The sequence below is a fragment of the Salmo trutta genome, chromosome 17 (genome assembly GCF_901001165.1).
Source record: "Salmo trutta chromosome 17, fSalTru1.1, whole genome shotgun sequence".
NCBI classification, from domain to species: domain Eukaryota; kingdom Metazoa; phylum Chordata; class Actinopteri; order Salmoniformes; family Salmonidae; genus Salmo; species Salmo trutta.
Genome location: NC_042973.1, coordinates 9,502,698 through 9,520,460, shown reverse-complemented (window position 1 = coordinate 9,520,460; position 17,763 = coordinate 9,502,698). Strand labels below are relative to the sequence as shown.

The 17,763-nt window shown below is 43.9% G+C and overlaps 1 protein-coding gene across 2 annotated transcripts in view; it reads left to right on the top strand.

Annotated features, from left to right (window-relative positions):
• LOC115151538 (lysine-specific demethylase 4B) overlaps nt 1-17,763 on the top strand; it is an 85,049-nt gene that overhangs the window by 26,803 nt on the left and 40,483 nt on the right. For both annotated transcript variants that reach the window (XM_029695562.1, XM_029695561.1), the window contains exons 8-9: nt 4,869-5,006; nt 15,339-15,535. In XM_029695562.1, the coding sequence (XP_029551422.1) occupies nt 4,869-5,006; nt 15,339-15,535 (335 nt within the window). The remainder of the gene's footprint in view (nt 1-4,868; nt 5,007-15,338; nt 15,536-17,763) is intronic.

The following is a 17,763-nucleotide window of genomic DNA, read 5'->3' as shown; positions in this document are numbered from 1 at the left end:
TGGGTGCCCTGGCTACCACGCTGTGAACAGCATGACGCAAACTCATGCACAGTGTTTCATCTTGCTCATCTCAATATCCTAGCCTATTTGTTGATGATGTGCTCAGCTTTACTGAAGTTGCGAGACATTACAAGCCAAAAAATTGCAAGATGCAGCATTCCATTGCGAGATCCAGCTTTTCATTGTCGATAGATAGACCTAGTGCACGGTTCTGTCTGTCTGGTGGCTGACCTGCCTATACTGATAGATAGACCTAGTGCACGGTTCTGTCTGTCTGTCTGTCTGGTGGCTGACCTGTCTATACTGATAGATAGACCTAGTGCACGGTTCTGTCTGTCTGGTGGCTGACCTGTCTATACTGATAGATAGACCTAGTGCACGGTTCTGACTGTCTGTCTGGTGGCTGACCTGCCTATACTGATAGATAGACCTAGTGCACAGTTCTGACTGTCTGTCTGGTGGCTGACCTGTCTATACTGATAGATAGACCTAGTGCACGGTTCTGACTGTCTGTCTGGTGGCTGACCTGTCTATACTGATAGACCTAGTGCATGGTTCTGACTGTCTGTCTGGTGGCAGATCTGCCTATACTGATAGATAGACCTAGTGCACAGTTCTGACTGTCTGTCTGGTGGCTGACCTGTCTATACTGATAGATAGACCTAGTGCACGGTTCTGACTGTCTGGTGGCTGACCTGTCTATACTGATAGATAGACCTAGTGCACGGTTCTGACTGTCTGTCTGGTGGCTGACCTGTCTATACTGATAGATAGACCTAGTGCACGGTTCTGTCTGTCTGGTGGCTGACCTGTCTATACTGATAGACCTAGTGCACGGTTCTGTCTGTCTGTCTGGTGGCTGACTTGTCTATATTGATAGATAGACCTAGTGCACGGTTCTGACTGTCTGTCTGGTGGCTGGTCTGTCTGGTGGCTGACCTGTCTGTCCACGTGCAAGGAGTCGACCGATTTATTATTTAGTAGTCGACTCCGCCCACCATGTCATAGTCGTTAACAGTTGGAAAGATGGCAGGGAAAGGCAGGCGACAGCAGCGAAGTCCTGCATGGCAATACTTTGAGAAGTTAAATGAGAATGGGAATTCATATGGAATTTAAAGAATTTGTCTAATAGTTTTAAAGAAAAACCAACAAATGGCAGTTTAAACATTAAGATCAATTGTCAATTTGTCACATCCCTACTCAGAATAGAAGTGCTGATCTAGGTGGCGATCAGCACCCCAGTGTTCATTTCGTCAACAATAACGGACGAAAAATATGAGTCAACAATCCATATTTCCTGACACAAATGAATGACAATAACGAGACGTCCTGAAAAAAAAGCGATGACTAACAAATGAGTTTTCATTTTTGACAAATGTGATGATGAGAATTCCATGTGATATTAATCAACATCAAATTTAACATGAAGCGTCTTCTCAAATGTTTTATCCAATCATAAGCATGCATGCCTTTGCAGAATATTTAATTGGCGGAATTAACGTCTTTCATTTTTGCCATGGAAAAAATATTTTATAATATCACAGCCCTACCCCCATCCTCAGGTTGTGATGGGGAGAAAATCGCTTCATGTCTAAATTGTTTAACATGTAGCCTATATGGTAAATCATGGCTGCCATTGGTTACAATCTGCCAAAATAGCAATGTGCCAACTATACTGTATGAGGGGATAGTCTGGTTCAAATAGGTCTATCTTAATGTGCACATGGAAATGAACTGACTAATATTTGACTAAAATGACCGACTAAAAATAGACAAAAATTGTCCAGAGTTTTAGTCGACTGATAATAACTAAAACTAAGGATGAAATGACTATGTGATTGAGACTAAAGGAATTTTAGTAATAAAGACTCTATTAAATCTAAAATGGATGCCAAAATGAACACTGCAGCACCCTACTCTGAGACGCTTGACACATACAGGCCTAGGGCTCTGAAGTTTTAATAGCAACTGTTCTGTGAGGGATTATATATATATATATATATGGAAATAAAGGAAGTAACCGCATCCATTTGATTGATGTCATACATGCACATTTAACCAATAACAGGCCTCTAACACTTTTTAACCATCTGTTTGACGGATATTTCTGGTAATGCAATGCAACTCATTTGTCATCACATTCCCACTTAAGCCTGTTAACAGCTCTCAGAAAGGAGCCACTTGACTACCAACGGCAGTTTTAGTAATAACCCTTCTGAATGGAACCCTTTGCTGAAGCACAATTGAAGTCCTTCAACCTGTGAAAGGACACGATAGCCCTGTGCAGCATATGGCAGCTTCCTAAATGGAACACTATCCCCTATAAAGTGCACTACTTTTGACCAGGGCCCATAGGGGACACACCCTTGTGACTCTAGCTGGCTCTAGCACCGACCGCTGATAGAAATGAACGGGGTGAATGAAAGCCTGCCTTCGCTGACTGAAGTGGAGGCTAATGGCACTTTTAGATGATGGAGTCTGGGTCAGTAGACATGCTGAAGTTGTTGTGGGTGTGGCTGCTCTCCAACCACCCTCTGGGACTAAAGACAGGATGACGGGGGAGGAGTGAATGGAGGGAAGGATGATGATGATGTGAACACGCAGCACACATGGGCAGACACGCGGCGCACGCGGGCAGACATGCGGCGAATGCGGGCAGACACTCAGTGCACACGGACACGAACACACAGCACACAGTATTGAAAGGTTGATAATGAGATTGATGGCGTCTTTACTTAAAGACCATAGCTTCACTTCACAGTAAATTATGATTGGGATTGAGTCTTAGTTACATTACCATTTCCGTGATAATAAATTAATCACCATGTACATTTCTTTCTGTGGGTAATAATTGTAGAAGATAGAAACTGTCATGGTGTGAAATAAATAGAAGATTTCAAACAAGAAATTATGTGTAAGTCTCTCTAATACGGGCATACAAAGTTCTCCTCTGTCTGCAGAGTTGTCGCGTTTCTCTTTCCTTTTTGTTGTGTTCCTTCGGGGTGTCGTTATTTGATGCACACCGAGAGCTTCTCCCTTGATTTGAGTGTAAAAATTAACACCCGCTTTGTTGCAGCTATGAGATCAGCAAAAACAGGCTTTGATATCTACTCTGTCTTAGCACGACAGAAGAAGAGAGAGGTGGTGTCTGCCTGTCTCCTGTCTCTCCACTTCCTTTAGCCTCTCCACTTCCTTTAGCCTCTCCACTTCCTTTAGTCTCTCCACTTCCTTTAGCCTCTCCACTTCCTTTAGCCTCTCCACTTCCTTTAGCCTCTCCACTTCCTTTAGCCTCTCCACTTCCTTTAGCCTCTCCACTTCCTTTAGTCTCTCCACTTCCTTTAGCCTCTCCACTTCCTTTAGCCTCTCCACTTCCTTTAGTCTCTCCACTTCCTTTAGCCTCTACTTCCTTTAGCCTCTCCACTTCCTTTAGCCTCTCCACTTCCTTTAGCCTCTCCACTTCCTTTAGCCTCTCCACTTCCTTTAGCCTCTCCACTTCCTTTAGCCTCTCCACTTCCTTTAGCCTCTCCACTTCCTTTAGTCTCTCCACTTCCTTTAGTCTCTCCACTTCCTTTAGCCTCTCCACTTCCTTTAGTCTATGTGCCTCACTCCTCTAACATGAGAAGTACTCCTAACTAGTTCATATTTAAAGCCAAATGAATCTGTGTTCCTCATTTTATGTTATTATCTTATCTTTTATTTAACTAAGTCAGTTAAGAAGAAATTCTTATTTATATTGACGGCCTAGGAACAGTGGGTTAACTGCCTTGTTCAGGGGCAGAATGACAGATTTTTACCTTGTCAGCGCGGGGATTGGATCTAGCAACCTTTCGGTTACTGGCCCAACGCTCTAACCACTAGGCTACCTGCCGACCCACCTCTCTTAGTGAGGTGACTTGATGAAGAGGGTCTTCAGATCAAGGGCCCAAAACGTACAGCATATTTGAAGTTCAGTTGTAGAAATCTAGTGACTTAATAATTCTTTCAGGGATTTCTAATGAACCTCACATAATAGTAGTAGACATTTTAATGTTGGGGCAGCCACAGAAAACTAGGAGTGTCAAAATAAAAACCGGCAAATAACTTGTCAGGCTTAATTTCCAAGAGATGCAGACAATTCCGGTTAACTGTCTTCACCCTCCCGAGCTCTCAGTAAATTATGGCCCTAGTTCTGCCTTGGAACGAAACGCAATCAAATGAAAATCTTAATTTGCACGGACTGGCTAATTTCTTGTGCCATGCTTGCTGGCTTGTCTAATTACGCATGTATCGCTGGGACTGCTTCTCTAGGAGAAGTAGCCACCAGGCAGCTCAAGTGAGGGAAAGATGGATGGAGGAAGGAAGGGTGAGGAAAGGAAATCACCCTTCCCGTCAGTGCTTAATGATTGTGGATATTAAGAGCTAGCATCTGTTTTTGTTCCCATGGCTGGGTTTCAGGGGTTGCGAAGACCCTGTTTTCGCTAAGTCCTTCCATCCGAGGCAGAGTTTCATTGCCTTAAATGTAAATTACTTAATCATTTTGGCATATTTTTGCTCATCTCTGCCCATCAAAAGCCGGTTTAATAACAAAAATGTTTGCTTATGCAATATAGATACAACATTTTATGAGGTTTGCATGCTGCTTGTACTGCACTGGTTCTGTTGACCATTAATGCTCAGTCAGTTAATGTACATTTTAATGTTGTTTGACTTAACTTTTTATGCAACTGTTTACTGTATTCAGGGTCAGTTATCCAAACCCGAAACAGAATTTTTAGATATTGATCAGTGTGCAAGTAACATGTAGATTATATGACTGCATTCTGTTGATTTTATACTCTGTCACAACATCACAGAGGAGCATTTAACCTTTGAACTCTTGCTATCTCCAGATCACTCAGGAAGAAGGCGAGTTTATGGTCACCTTTCCTTATGGCTATCACGCCGGTTTCAACCACGGCTTCAACTGCGCCGAGTCCACCAACTTTGCCACCCTGCGCTGGATTGACTACGGCAAGATGGCAACACAGGTGGGTCAATGCACACTAAACTATATGGAAACCCCAGTGCCCCCTACCAACACACAGCACTATAGCGAAGATTAAACCTACCACACATGCTACCCATATCCTCTTACACAACCATGCAATTCATTCTTTGAATACCAGTTCCACAGTCTAGTGCTTACACAAACTGTTTTAGGCCTGGAGCAAGAAGTCATCGGGGTGCCGTGTTTGTGTGTTGTGTGTTAACCTGTGTCTTTTTAAGCTGTCTCACATCGCCTGTTTCTCCCTCTCGTCTGTGTACCGCTTCATTTTCTTTTCATGTCTTTATCTCCTCTCCCGGAGGGCAAACTGCTGTGAATAGTTTTTGGACCAGGCCTTTCACCTGTAAGGGACACACAAAAAAAACACACATGCGCGCACACACACACACACACACACACACACACACACACCCTGTCGCTGCTTGTCTGCATGTCAGATTTATGAGGTTGTGAGTTCAGTGTGCTGCTCTCAGGGCCACTGGAAGCCCCTCTCTATTTCCCACAGTCTTTGATGCATTTAAAGGAAAACGTCACCCAAAAACTATTTAGTCCATTGTTGACATAATCCCCAAAAGGTTTTGCCTGTCAGCAATCAAGTTTTCAAGATATGGAACTTTGAAAATACAGCTGATAAGATGGTGTTTTTTGTGTAACCTGCCCCTCTCAGGTCTGAACACAATCCACTGGCCAGGGAGCTCCCACACCAGAGTTCTATCTGAATCTCAGAGATTCATTGGTTGGTTTTGCCGCTTGCCCTCCATTTTGTGTCAGCACATTGACAGGCGGCTCCTGAAAGTGCCAGAGCAATGGGAAATAAAGAAAGAACAGCTTGGGCACCTCCCTCTTTCTGCCAAGCCCTATTCACTTCCTCTTGATGCCACAGGGAAAGATGGTCCTTTGAGCTGGATATGTCACTTTGGGCTGTGTGGCTTGTTGCTAGTCTCCTGTCTACTAGAGCTCAGAGGTTTTATTAGCTGACACATCTGTCTGCTGACACCTACTAATTACGGCTGTGGTCTCCTTGTTTTCAGTTGTTCCCCTGCAGAGCGTTGCAAAATAAATGTACACGTTATTCATTCATTGCACCCACAATGCTCGCGCGCGCCAATGAGCGTCTACGTTGCCAAGTGCTAAAATAGAAGTCAGTTCTATTTGTGACGCTGAACGCTGTGCATGTCCTGCCTCTCCCATCTCCTCATTGGTTTATAGAAGCAGATACCCACGTGCCATCTCCTCATTGGTTAAACCCACGTGGGTGAATGAAAGATGAACTGAGGTCGGTCGGTCGGTTGTGGTAATACACCTTATTATGAAAGTTAGATGCCAATCACCATATAAGTCCAAAGAAGGAAAAATCCTGGAAGGAGGAGAGATGACTATAAATGATTCGGTTGACCGTTTTATGTGTGGATTAATTGGTGGAGTAGAGGACGTTGTGCATTTCAGGTAAAATAACAACTCAATGTTTATATCCCAGGACAAATTAGCTAGCAACAGTAAGCTAGCTAAATAGGATAAATTAGCTAGCTAAATAGGACAAATTAGCTAGCAACAGCAAGCTAGCTAAATAGGACAGATTAGCTAGCAACAGTAAGCTAGCTAAATAGGACAAATTAGCTAGCAACAGCAAGCTAGCTAAATAGGACAAATTAGCTAGCAACAGCAAGCTAGCTAAATAGGACAAATTAGCTAGCAACAGTAAGCTAGCTAAATAGGACAAATTAGCTAGCAACTGCAAGCAAGCTAGCTAAATTGCCATAAATGTTTAATGCTTTTCGACCTGTGAAATACTTTCAAGTATTTTTACTTAAACTAATAACACACAAACAATTATGTTTTCATGTCTTTATTGAACACACTGTGTAAACATTCACAGTGCAGGGTGGAAAAAGTATGTGAACCCTTGGATTTAATAACTGGTTGACCCTCCTTTGGCAGTAATAACCTCAACCAAACATTTTCTGTAGTTGTGGATCAGACCTGCACAGCGGTCAGGAGGAATTTTGGACCATTCCACTTTACAAAACTGTTTCAGTTCAGCAATATTCTTAGGGGGTCTGGTGTGAATCACTCTCTAAGTCATGCCACAGCATTTTAAATCGGGTTCAGGTCGGGGCTCTGACTGGGCCACTCCAGAAGGCGTATTTTCTTCTGTTGAAACCATTCTGTTGTTGATTTACTTCTGTGTTTTGGGTCTTTGTCCTGTTGCATCACCCAACTTCTGTTGAGCTTCAATTGGCGGACAGATAGGCTAACATTCTGCTGCAAAATGTCTTGATAAACTTGGGAATTCATTTTTTCGTCAATGATGGCAAGCTGTCCAGGCCCTGAGGCAACAAAGCAGCTCTAAACTATGATTCTCCCTCCACCATACTTTACAGTTGGGATGAGGTTTTGATGTTGGTGTGCTTTTCCTTTTTTTTCTCCACACATAGTGTTGTGTGTTCCTTCCAAACAACTCCACTTTAGTTTCATCTGTCCACATAATATTTTGCCAGTAGCGCTGTGGAACATCCAGATGCTCTTTTGTGAACTTCAGATGTGCAGCAATGTTTTTTTTTGGACAGCAGTGGCTTCTTCCACGGTGTCCTCCCATGTTAGCATGTTCCAGAGATTTCTGTAATTCTTTAGTTGACACTTTAGGATTCTTCTTAACCTCATTGAGCATTCTGCTCTGTGCTCTTGCAGTCATCTTTGCAGGACGGCCACTCCTAGGGAGAGTAGCAACAGTGCTGAACTTTCTCCATTTATAGACAATTTGTCTTATCGTGGACCGATGAACATCAAGGCTTTTAGAGATACTTTTGTAACCCTTTCCAGCTTTATGCAAGTCAACAATTCTTAATCTTGGGTCTTCTGAGATCTCTTTTGTTCGAGGCATGGTTCACATCAGGCAATGCTTCTTGTGAATAGCAAACTCAAATGTTGTGAGTTTTTTTAAAGGGCAGGACAGCTCTAACCAACATCTCTAATCTCGTCTTAGTGATTGTAGTCCAGTTTAGCTGACTCCTGAGTCCAATTAGCTTTTGGAGAAGTCATTAGCCTAGGGGTTCACATACTGTTCCCAACCTACACTGTGAATGTTTAAATGATGTATTCAATATAGACAAGAAAATGACTTGTGTGTTATTAGTTTAAGCACACTGTGTTTGTCTGTTGTTGTGACTTAGATGAAGATCAGATCTAATTTTATGACAATTTTTTTTGGCAGAAATCCAGATAATTCCAAAGGGTTCACTTTTGTTTCTTCTTGCCACTGTACATGCTTCGTTTGTAAAGGATGTCAAAGTGTCGGAGAGTGCCCCTGGCTATCTGTAAACAAAAAAAGAAAATGATGAGGTCTAGTTTGCTTAATGTAAGGGATTTTAAATGATTTATACTTGTACTTTTACTTTTGATACTTAAGTATATTTTAGCAATAACATTTACTTTTGATATTTCAAACCAAATACTTTTACGCAAGTAGAATTTTAATGGGTGACTTTCACTTTTACTTGAGTAATTTTCTATTAAGGTATCTTTACTTTTACTCAAGTATGACAATTGAGTACTTTTTCCACCACTGGTACAATGCTGTAGTAATAGAATGTTGTAGTAATAGTACAATGCTGTAGTAGTAGTAGTACAATGCTGTAGTAGTAGTAGTAGTAGTAGTAGTAGCTGTAGTAGTAGTACAATGCTGTAGTAGTAGTAGTAGTAGTACAATGCTGTAGTAGTAGTAGTAGTACAATGCTGTAGTAGTAGTACAATGCTGTAGTAGTAGTAGTAGTAGTACAATGCTGCTGCAGTAGTAGTAGTAGTACAATGCTCTAGTAGTAGTAGTAGTAGTACAATGCTCTAGTAGTAGTACAATGCTCTAGTAGTAGTAGAATGTTGTAGTAATAGAATGTTGTAGTAGTAGTACAATGCTGTAGTGGTAGTAGTAGTACAATGCTCTAGTAGTAGTAGAAGGAGTAGTACAATGCTGTAGTAGAAGGAGTAGTACAATGCTGTAGTAGGAGTAGTACAATGCTGTAGTAGGAGTAGTACAATGCTGTAGTAGTAGTACAATGCTGTAGTAGGAGTAGTACAATGCTATAGTAGTAGTAGTAGGAGTAGTACAATGCTGTAGTAGTAGTTATACTGCAATGCTCTAGTAGTAGCAGTAGTATACTGTACTAGTAGCAGTACAATGCTGCAGTAGTAGTAGTACAATGCTGTAGTAGTAGTACAACGCTGCTGTAGCAGTAGTACAACAACTCTGCAGTAGTAGTAGTAGTACAATGCTGCAGTAGTAGTAGTAGTACAATGCTATGAAGTGTAATGTGCCTGCTTTTCATCATATCTGAATGGGAACATTGTTCCACTCTTACCTCGCTGACCAGCTCACAGGAATATGTCACTCCCTGACCAGCACACAGGAATATGTCACTCCCTGACCAGCACACAGGAATATGTCACTCCCTGACCAGCACACAGGAATATGTCACTCCCTGACCAGCACACAGGAATATGTCACTCCCTGACCAGCACACAGGAATATGTCCATCTAGATAGGTCATTGTTTCTCAATGTGTGAACACATTTTTATCATAGCCTTGGACAAGCACATCTGATTCAACTTGTCAACTTATCATCAAGCCCTTGATGAGTTGAATTGTATATGTTTGTCTGGGGCTACAACAAAAATGTGTGCTATTGGAGATACTCGAAGACCGGAGTTGAGAAACACTGATCTAGGCTATTCTTCAGCTGAGAAAGTACATTACAGTTCAGTATGGGCCAAAACATAGGTGAGAGAATTTTCATCACACTGAATAGAAGATTCAATTCCATTCCATCTGGCTGTTGGTGACTCAGAACTGGACACACACACCACACAGCCGCAGACCCAATTCTCTGCCTTTTCATCTATCAAAGTGAATTGCAGATGATTCACTCGCCGAGTAGTGATATTTGTTTGTGTACGCTTGTTTGTTTGGGTTAGAGCTGATGGGCTTTGATGAGGAGTTCTGAAGATGATGAAGGCTACGGTATTATTATTGTGTGTGTGTGTGTGCGTTCCACGAGTGTGTGGGCGCTACAGGCAGTTTTCCTTCATGCACAGTTCCCCCCGGGATTGCCTCGCAGAATAAATATCAGCCCGTGCAGAGAAGCACGAGATTGAACGTTCTAGAGATTCCCCCTTTAGTTAACACTATCAACATTTCCCTTTACTGTGGGACTTGTGATCGAAATCAACGCAATTAGCCACTATGCAACCTACCGAAACAAAATGAACTATGCAAGAGAGTTTGTTGTAGGCAGAGCACATCGGAGTAGGATTCTATTGTGTTGACAGGCACCACTCAGGCCCGTACGCTACACAGACCGGTGCACCTTAACCAATCAGAGCTTTGGTAGGCCAATTACAGCAATAAGGCCTGAGGGGGTATGGTGTATGGCCAATATGCTAAGGGATGTTTTTACGCAAGGCAGAGTGCCTGGATACAGCCCTTAGCCGTGGTATATTGGCCAGATACCACAAACCCCCGAGGAGCCTTATTGCTATTATAAACTAGTTACCAACGTAATTAGAGCAGTAAAAACAAATGTTTTGTCATACCCATGGTATATGGTATGATATACCACGGCTGTCAGCCAATAAGCATTCAGGGCTCAAACCACCCAGTTTATAATCACTAATAGACCATTGCCTTATATGGATCTGTGCCATTCACTTTGAACTGGACTGTGTTTACAGCGTGAGTAGATGAACTTGTTTTGAGATCAAAGCGAGAGCTGCATGTAGCCACATGTGTACATTTTGTTCATGTCCTTTGCTAGTTAGTGAGTTATTAACCCAGTTATAGATCATTTGTAGTCAGCAATGGGGGAATGATTGCTTCCTACAAGAGCACAAAATGTGTTATTCTCTGTAGTAATGGTATGCGATTAATAATGCATTTTATTTTGTAAAGTGGTTTCTTCCATCAAACAACACAACAACATGTTCAGTCACCTCCTTGTCTGAAGGACAAGTGGATAAACAGGTTCATGTCAAGTCCTGCATGTTTTTTCTCATGGACTGTAGGCCTACATTGAACACCACACATTGGCTGTTACTGTAGGCTGAATGATAGAACAGCTATTTCCATGTTAAAATGTTATGGGATGCATTTTTTGATGGTAGGCCACTATGGTAGGCCTACATTATGATCAAATAGCCACAGTAGCCTACTTGGCCGCTGTTAAAACTAACTTAAAGCGGGTACAGCCTCAGTGTTCACAGTAAACTACTGTTAAAACTAACTTAAAGCAGGTACAGCCTCAGTGTTCACAGTAAACTACTGTTAAAACTAACTTAAAGCGGGTACAGCCTCAGTGTTCACAGTAAACTACTGTTAAAACTAACTTAAAGCGGGTTCAGCCTCAGTGTTCACAGTAAATGCGCACCGGAAGTTGCACAGAATTTTCACAACATTCAAGTTTGCGCTCAGCAGACCTGACATTTTGCTCAGTGGTGAAAATATTTTGAGGGAACATTGGCTACAGGCCTAGAGTAGGCTTTAAACAAAGAGTATTGTCAATTCACTTCTAATTGTGCGGTAATAACGACACTGCTATGTTAATGCATGGTGGCCGTGACCCTCACTGGAAATGAGCTCATGATAGAAATGACTAGCCAACCACTAAAGCCCCTTATTGCAGATGCCTGTCCTAGCTAACCACTAAAGCCCCTTATTGCAGATGCCTGTCCTAGCTAACCACTAAAGCCCCTTATTGCAGATGCCTGTCCTAGCTAACCACTAAAGCCCCTTATTGCAGATACCTGTCCTAGCCAACCACTAAAAGCCCCTTATTGTAGATACCTGTCCTCACCTCTTTGTGTGCCTGTGTATCACCCATGTAAGACATGCTCAGTAAACCTGCATCCTTTTTTTGGTGGCAGGTGTGAATGCAGATGACTGCTTCCTTATGCAATATGCATGGACATGTTAGCATTTGTTAAGGAGCTGTCCTCAGTAGTTCCTCTACCCGCTCGGTTTAGCTCAATAACTCAAAATGAAGTTCAAATGAATCCAGTTTTTCTAGTGTTGTTTCTCTGGGGAGTGTCTGTGAGCCTCCAAATGGCAGAAACTGTTTCTAGCCTAGCTGTAATTTGGGGTTGCAGGTAGCCTAGTGGTTAGAGCGTTGGGCCTGTAACCAAAAAGTTGCTAGATCGAATCCCGAGCTGACAAGGTTCTGCCCCTGTTCATTGGCCGTCGTTGTAAATAACAATTTGTTCTTAACTGACTTGCCTAGTTAAAGGTTTTATATATATATATATATATATATAAACCTTTATTTAACTAGGCAAGTGTGTGTGTGTGTGTATATATATGTATGTATGTGTGTGTATAAATATATATATGTATATAAATATATAAATAGTGAACTGAATGGACACACTCCCATTGCTGCAGACAAGAGTACAGCACACTACTGCATACTCATAAACGGTTGTAAATGGATTCTCCCACAGTTTCTCTACTCTCTCATGCATCTAGAACATGGATGTGAAACTTACACCTCAGCCTAAAAGTCCCCCACTTGCGACTCCAAATAGTTACATTTCCATGTGGTGCCGACTGGTAAGATGCTTCTGGAGAGCGGTCACGTTTGCTAGCCAAGCAGAGGTCCTGGGTTCGAGCCTCGGCGTGAGCCAAATCAGGAGGAAGTGGTACTCGTTAAGTGAGCAGCCTGACATGTGCATACATTTTTCGTATGCTCTGCCAACTGAGAGCCACAGGACTTTCTAGTGAGCCTATTTTTCTCACGTACAATCATGTTGCGATGTTTTAAAAGACGATTGCTTTATCACGCACAGCCATCAATGGGTAACGGCGAGTCTAGACCTATTTAGTGAAGGATGACAGTCAGAGCCAGTGAGGTCGCGTGGCGGTATTTTAAGCGCTCCCCTAACGTGGAATATTTTTCTAATAGGGGCGACCTCGCCTAAGGTCTTTTTGTTTTCCTTCAACCATTTAACTTCATTAGGATATGAAGTAAGTAGGCTATAGGGCTCATTGGTTAGAAGGCCTTGGGGGGGTCACGTTTTGGAGACATTTTATACATTTCCATTTGATAATTAAGTAATCTAAGCATAGTACCCCACCCTCTCTCGAGAATGGCAAATTGATCAATTTCCCTTAATAGTTTTATGGGACAGAAATGGGCTTTACTTTCTTTTGGTTCCTACTTCCTCTGGTGCGCTGCTACTACCCCCCCCCCCCCCCCCCCCCCCCACCCCCTGTTCCCAGGCGACACTGCAAAGAGACACATTTATCTTCCGGTCGTTTGTGTTTTGGTGTCTCTCACCTCTTCCCCTGTTCCAGTTAATGTTTTTACGTAAGTCCCCACTCAGACCCTGGTAGCCAGATGACTTTCATCTGCCGGTTTCCTCCTCACTTAATTCCGTCCCTCAACTGATGCCTAGATGAGATGTAGTGTGTGGATATTGGTTTGCAGTGGGGGGGGGGCTTTCTCTTGTTGTTGATGTTATTACTAACCCCCCCTCCCTCTAGTACCTCACCTCTCTGTTTCTCTCTTGCTCTCGATCTGTCTCCTCCACTTGTTCTGCCTGGCTCCGTCTGAGGCGCAGCGTGCCTGAAGAATGTTCCCAGTAATTGAACATAAGGCCTCTCAGCACAGCTCAGGAAATAAAGCAGAAATGTAATACAGAAATGTAATACACCAACCGTGGCACAGAAAGAAAATTAGTTTTTATTTTCATCTTCTCTTGCTCTCTTTCCATTTCCCCTATTCTCTCTCTCTCTCTCTCTCTCTCTCTCTCTCTCTCTCTCTCCCCCCCCACCTTTATCCTCTCTCCCCTCTTTTTCCTCTCCCTCCCCCAGTGTACGTGTATCTAGTCAAACTGCCCCCACCCCAGTGTACTGTGATATACTCAGACTGCTCTCTCCTCTCTCCCCCCCAGTGTACTGTGATATACTCACCCTGCTCTCTCCTCTCTCCCCCCAGTGTACTGTGATATACTCACACTGCTCTCTCCTCTCTCCCCCCCAGTGTACTGTGATATACTCACACTGCTCTCTCCTCTCTCCCCCCCAGTGTACTGTGATATACTCACACTGCTCTCTCCCCCCCAGTGTACTGTGATATACTCACACTGCTCTCCTCTCTCCCCCCCAGTGTACTGTGATATACTCACACTGCTCTCTCTCTCCCCCCCAGTGTACTGTGATATACTCACACTGCTCTCTCTCTCCCCCCCAGTGTACTGTGATATACTCACACTGCTCTCTCCTCTCTCCCCCCCAGTGTACTGTGATATACTCACACTGCTCTCCTCTCTCCCCCCCAGTGTACTGTGATATACTCACACTGCTCTCTCCTCTCCCCCCCAGTGTACTGTGATATACTCACCCTGCTCTCTCCTCTCTCCCCCCAGTGTACTGTGATATACTCACCCTGCTCTCTCCTCTCTCCCCCCAGTGTACTGTGATATACTCACACTGCTCTCTCCTCTCTCCCCCCCAGTGTACTGTGATATACTCACACTGCTCTCTCCTCTCTCCCCCCCCCAGTGTACTGTGATATACTCACACTGCTCTCTCCTCTCTCCCCCCCAGTGTACTGTGATATACTCACCCTGCTCTCTCCTCTCTCCCCCCAGTGTACTGTGATATACTCACACTGCTCTCTCCTCTCTCCCCCCAGTGTACTGTGATATACTCAGACTGCTCTCTCCTCTCTCCCCCCAGTGTACTGTGATATACTCACACTGCTCTCTCTCTCCCCCCAGTGCCAGTAGATATGGGAGTTTATCAAAATCGGGTTTGTTTTCGAATTCTTTGTGGGTCTGTGTAATCTGAGGGAAATATGTGTCTCTAATATGGTCATACATTTGGCAGGAGGTTAGGAAGTGCAGCTCAGTTTCCACCTCATTTGTGGGCAGGGTGCACATAGCCTGTCTTCTCTTGAGAGCCAGGTCTGCCTTCGGCTGCCTTTCTCAATAGCAAGGCTATGCTCACTGAGTCTGTACATAGTCAAAGCTTTCCTTAAGTTTGGGTCAGTCACAGTGGTCAGGTATTCTGCCACTGTGTACTCTCTGTTTGGGGTCAAATAGCATTCTAGTTTGCTCCGTTTTTTGGTAACTTCAAAAAAACTGAGCAAGCTAGAATGCTATTTGACCCAAACAGAGATGTGTCAAGTAATTATCTTTTTGTTTTCTCATGATTTGGTTGGGTCTAATTGTGTTTCTGTCCTGGGGGTCTGTTTGTGTTTGTGAACAGAGCCCCAGGACCTGATATATGTATGTGTACTCACAATGCCCTCTCTCTCTCCTCTCGGTCAGTGTACATGTCGTAAGGACATGGTGAAGATCTCCATGGACGTGTTTGTCCGCTGCCTGCAGCCAGAGCGCTACGTCCAGTGGAAACAGGGCAAGGACGGCATGGTGCTGGACCACCAGCGACCCACCACCCTGACCAGCCCTGAGCTGGAGCACTGGAGGGCCAACCGGGTCACCTACCGCCAGAAACTGCTTCAGAGGTCAGGGGGTCAATTGTGCACACACAATTGCTTTACAATTGAATTTCATCGACCCGTCAAGATGAAAGGCATCATTGGACGTCCAAGAGTATAATTTTATACATCCTCCCCACACTACCTGATACTTGTATACCTACATGCTTACCACATACACTACCAAGATATAAATGTACACTGAGTGTACAAAACATTAGGAACACCTGCTCTTTCCACGACAGACTGACCAGGTGAATCCAGGTGAAAGATATGATCCCTTATTGATGTCACTTTAATCCACTTCAATCAATGTAGATGAAGGGGAGGAGACAGGTTAAAGAAGGATTTTTAAGCCTTGAGACAATTGAGACATGGATTGTGTGTGTATGTGCCATTCAAATCAAATTTTATTTGTCACATGCGCCGAATACAACCTTACCGTAAAATGCTTACTTACAAGCCCTTAACCAACAATGCCGTTTTAAGAAAAATAAGAGTTAAGAAAATATTTACTAAATAAACTAAAGTAAAAAAAAAAAATAACACAATACAATAACGAGGCTATGTATACAGGGGGTACCGGTATAGAGTCAATGTTTGGGGGTACAGGTTAGTCGAGGTAATTGAGGTAATATGTACATTTAGGTGGGGTAAAGCGACTATGCATAGGTAATAAACAGCAAGTAGCAGCAGCATTTAAAAAAAAAAAAGGGGTTGGTCAATGCAAATAGTCTGGGTAGCCATTTGATTAGCTGTTCAGCAGTCATATGGCTTGGGGGTAGAAGCTGTTCAGAAGCCTTTTGGACATAGACTTGGCGCTCTGGTACCACTTGCCATGCAGTAGCAGAAAGAACAGTTTGACTAGGGTGGCTGGAGTCTTTGGCAATTTTTAGGGCCTTCCTCTGACACCGCCTGGTATAGAGGTCCTGGATAGTAGGAAGCTTGGCCCCAGTGATGTACTGAGCCGTACGCACTACCCTCTGTAGTGCCTTGTGGTCAGATGCTGAGCAGTTGCCATACCAGGCGGTGATGCAACCAGTCAGGATGCTCTTGATGGTGCAGCTGTAGAACTTTTTCAGGATCTGAGGACCCATGACAAGTATATTTTCAGTCTCCTGAGGGGGAATAGGCATCGTCGTGCCCTCTTCACGAAGGTCTCGGTGTGTTTGGACCATGATAGTTTGTTGGTGATGTGGACACCAAGGAACTTGAAGATCTCAACCTGCTCCACAACAGCCCCGTCGATGAGATTGGGGGTGTGCTCGGTCCTCCTTTTCCTCTAGCCCACAATCATCTCCTTTGTCTTGATCACGTTGAGGGGGAGAGTGTTGTCCTGGCACCACACGGCCAGGTCTCTGACTTATTCCTTATAAGCTGTCTTATCGTTGTCGGTGATCAGGCCTACCACCGTTGTGTCGTCAGCAAACTTAATGATGGTGTTGAAGTTGTGCTTGACCACGGAATAATGGGTGAACAAGGAGTACAGGAGGGGACTAAGCACGCTCCCCTGAGGGGTCCCCGTGTTGAGGATCACCATGGCAGATGTGTTGTTGCCCTTACCACCTGGGGGCGGCCCGTCAAGAAGTCCAGGATCCAGTTGCAGATGGAGGTGTTTAGTCCCAGGGTTCTTAGCTAAGTGATGAGCTTTGAGGGTACTATGGTGTTGAACGCTGAGCTGTAGTCAATGAACAGCATTCTCACGTAGGTGTTCATTTTGTCCAGATGGGAAAGGGCAGTGTGGAGTGCAATAGAGACTACATCATCTGTGGATCTTTTGGGGGCAGTATGCGAATTGGAGTGGGTCTAGGGTTTCTGGGATGATGGTGTTGATGTGAACCATGACCAGCCTTTCAAAGCATTTCATGGCTACAGACATGAGTGCTACGGTTCGGTAGTCATTTATGCAGGTTTCCTTAGTGTTCTTAGGCACAGGGACTATGGTGGTCTGCTTGAAACATGTTGGTATTACAGACTCAGACAGGGAGAGGTTGAACATGTCAGTGAAGACACTTGCCAGTTGGTCAGCGCATGCTCGGAGTACACATCCTGGTAATCCGTCTGGCCCAGCGGCCTTGTGAATGTTGACCTGTTGGAAGGTCTTACTCACATCGGCTGTGGAGAGCGTGATTACACAGTCGTCTGGAACAGCTGATGCTCTCATGCATGTCTGTGTTACTTGCCTCAAAGCGAGCATAGAAGTAATTTAGCTTGCCTGGTAGGCTCGTGTCACTGGGCAGCTCTCGGCTGTGCTT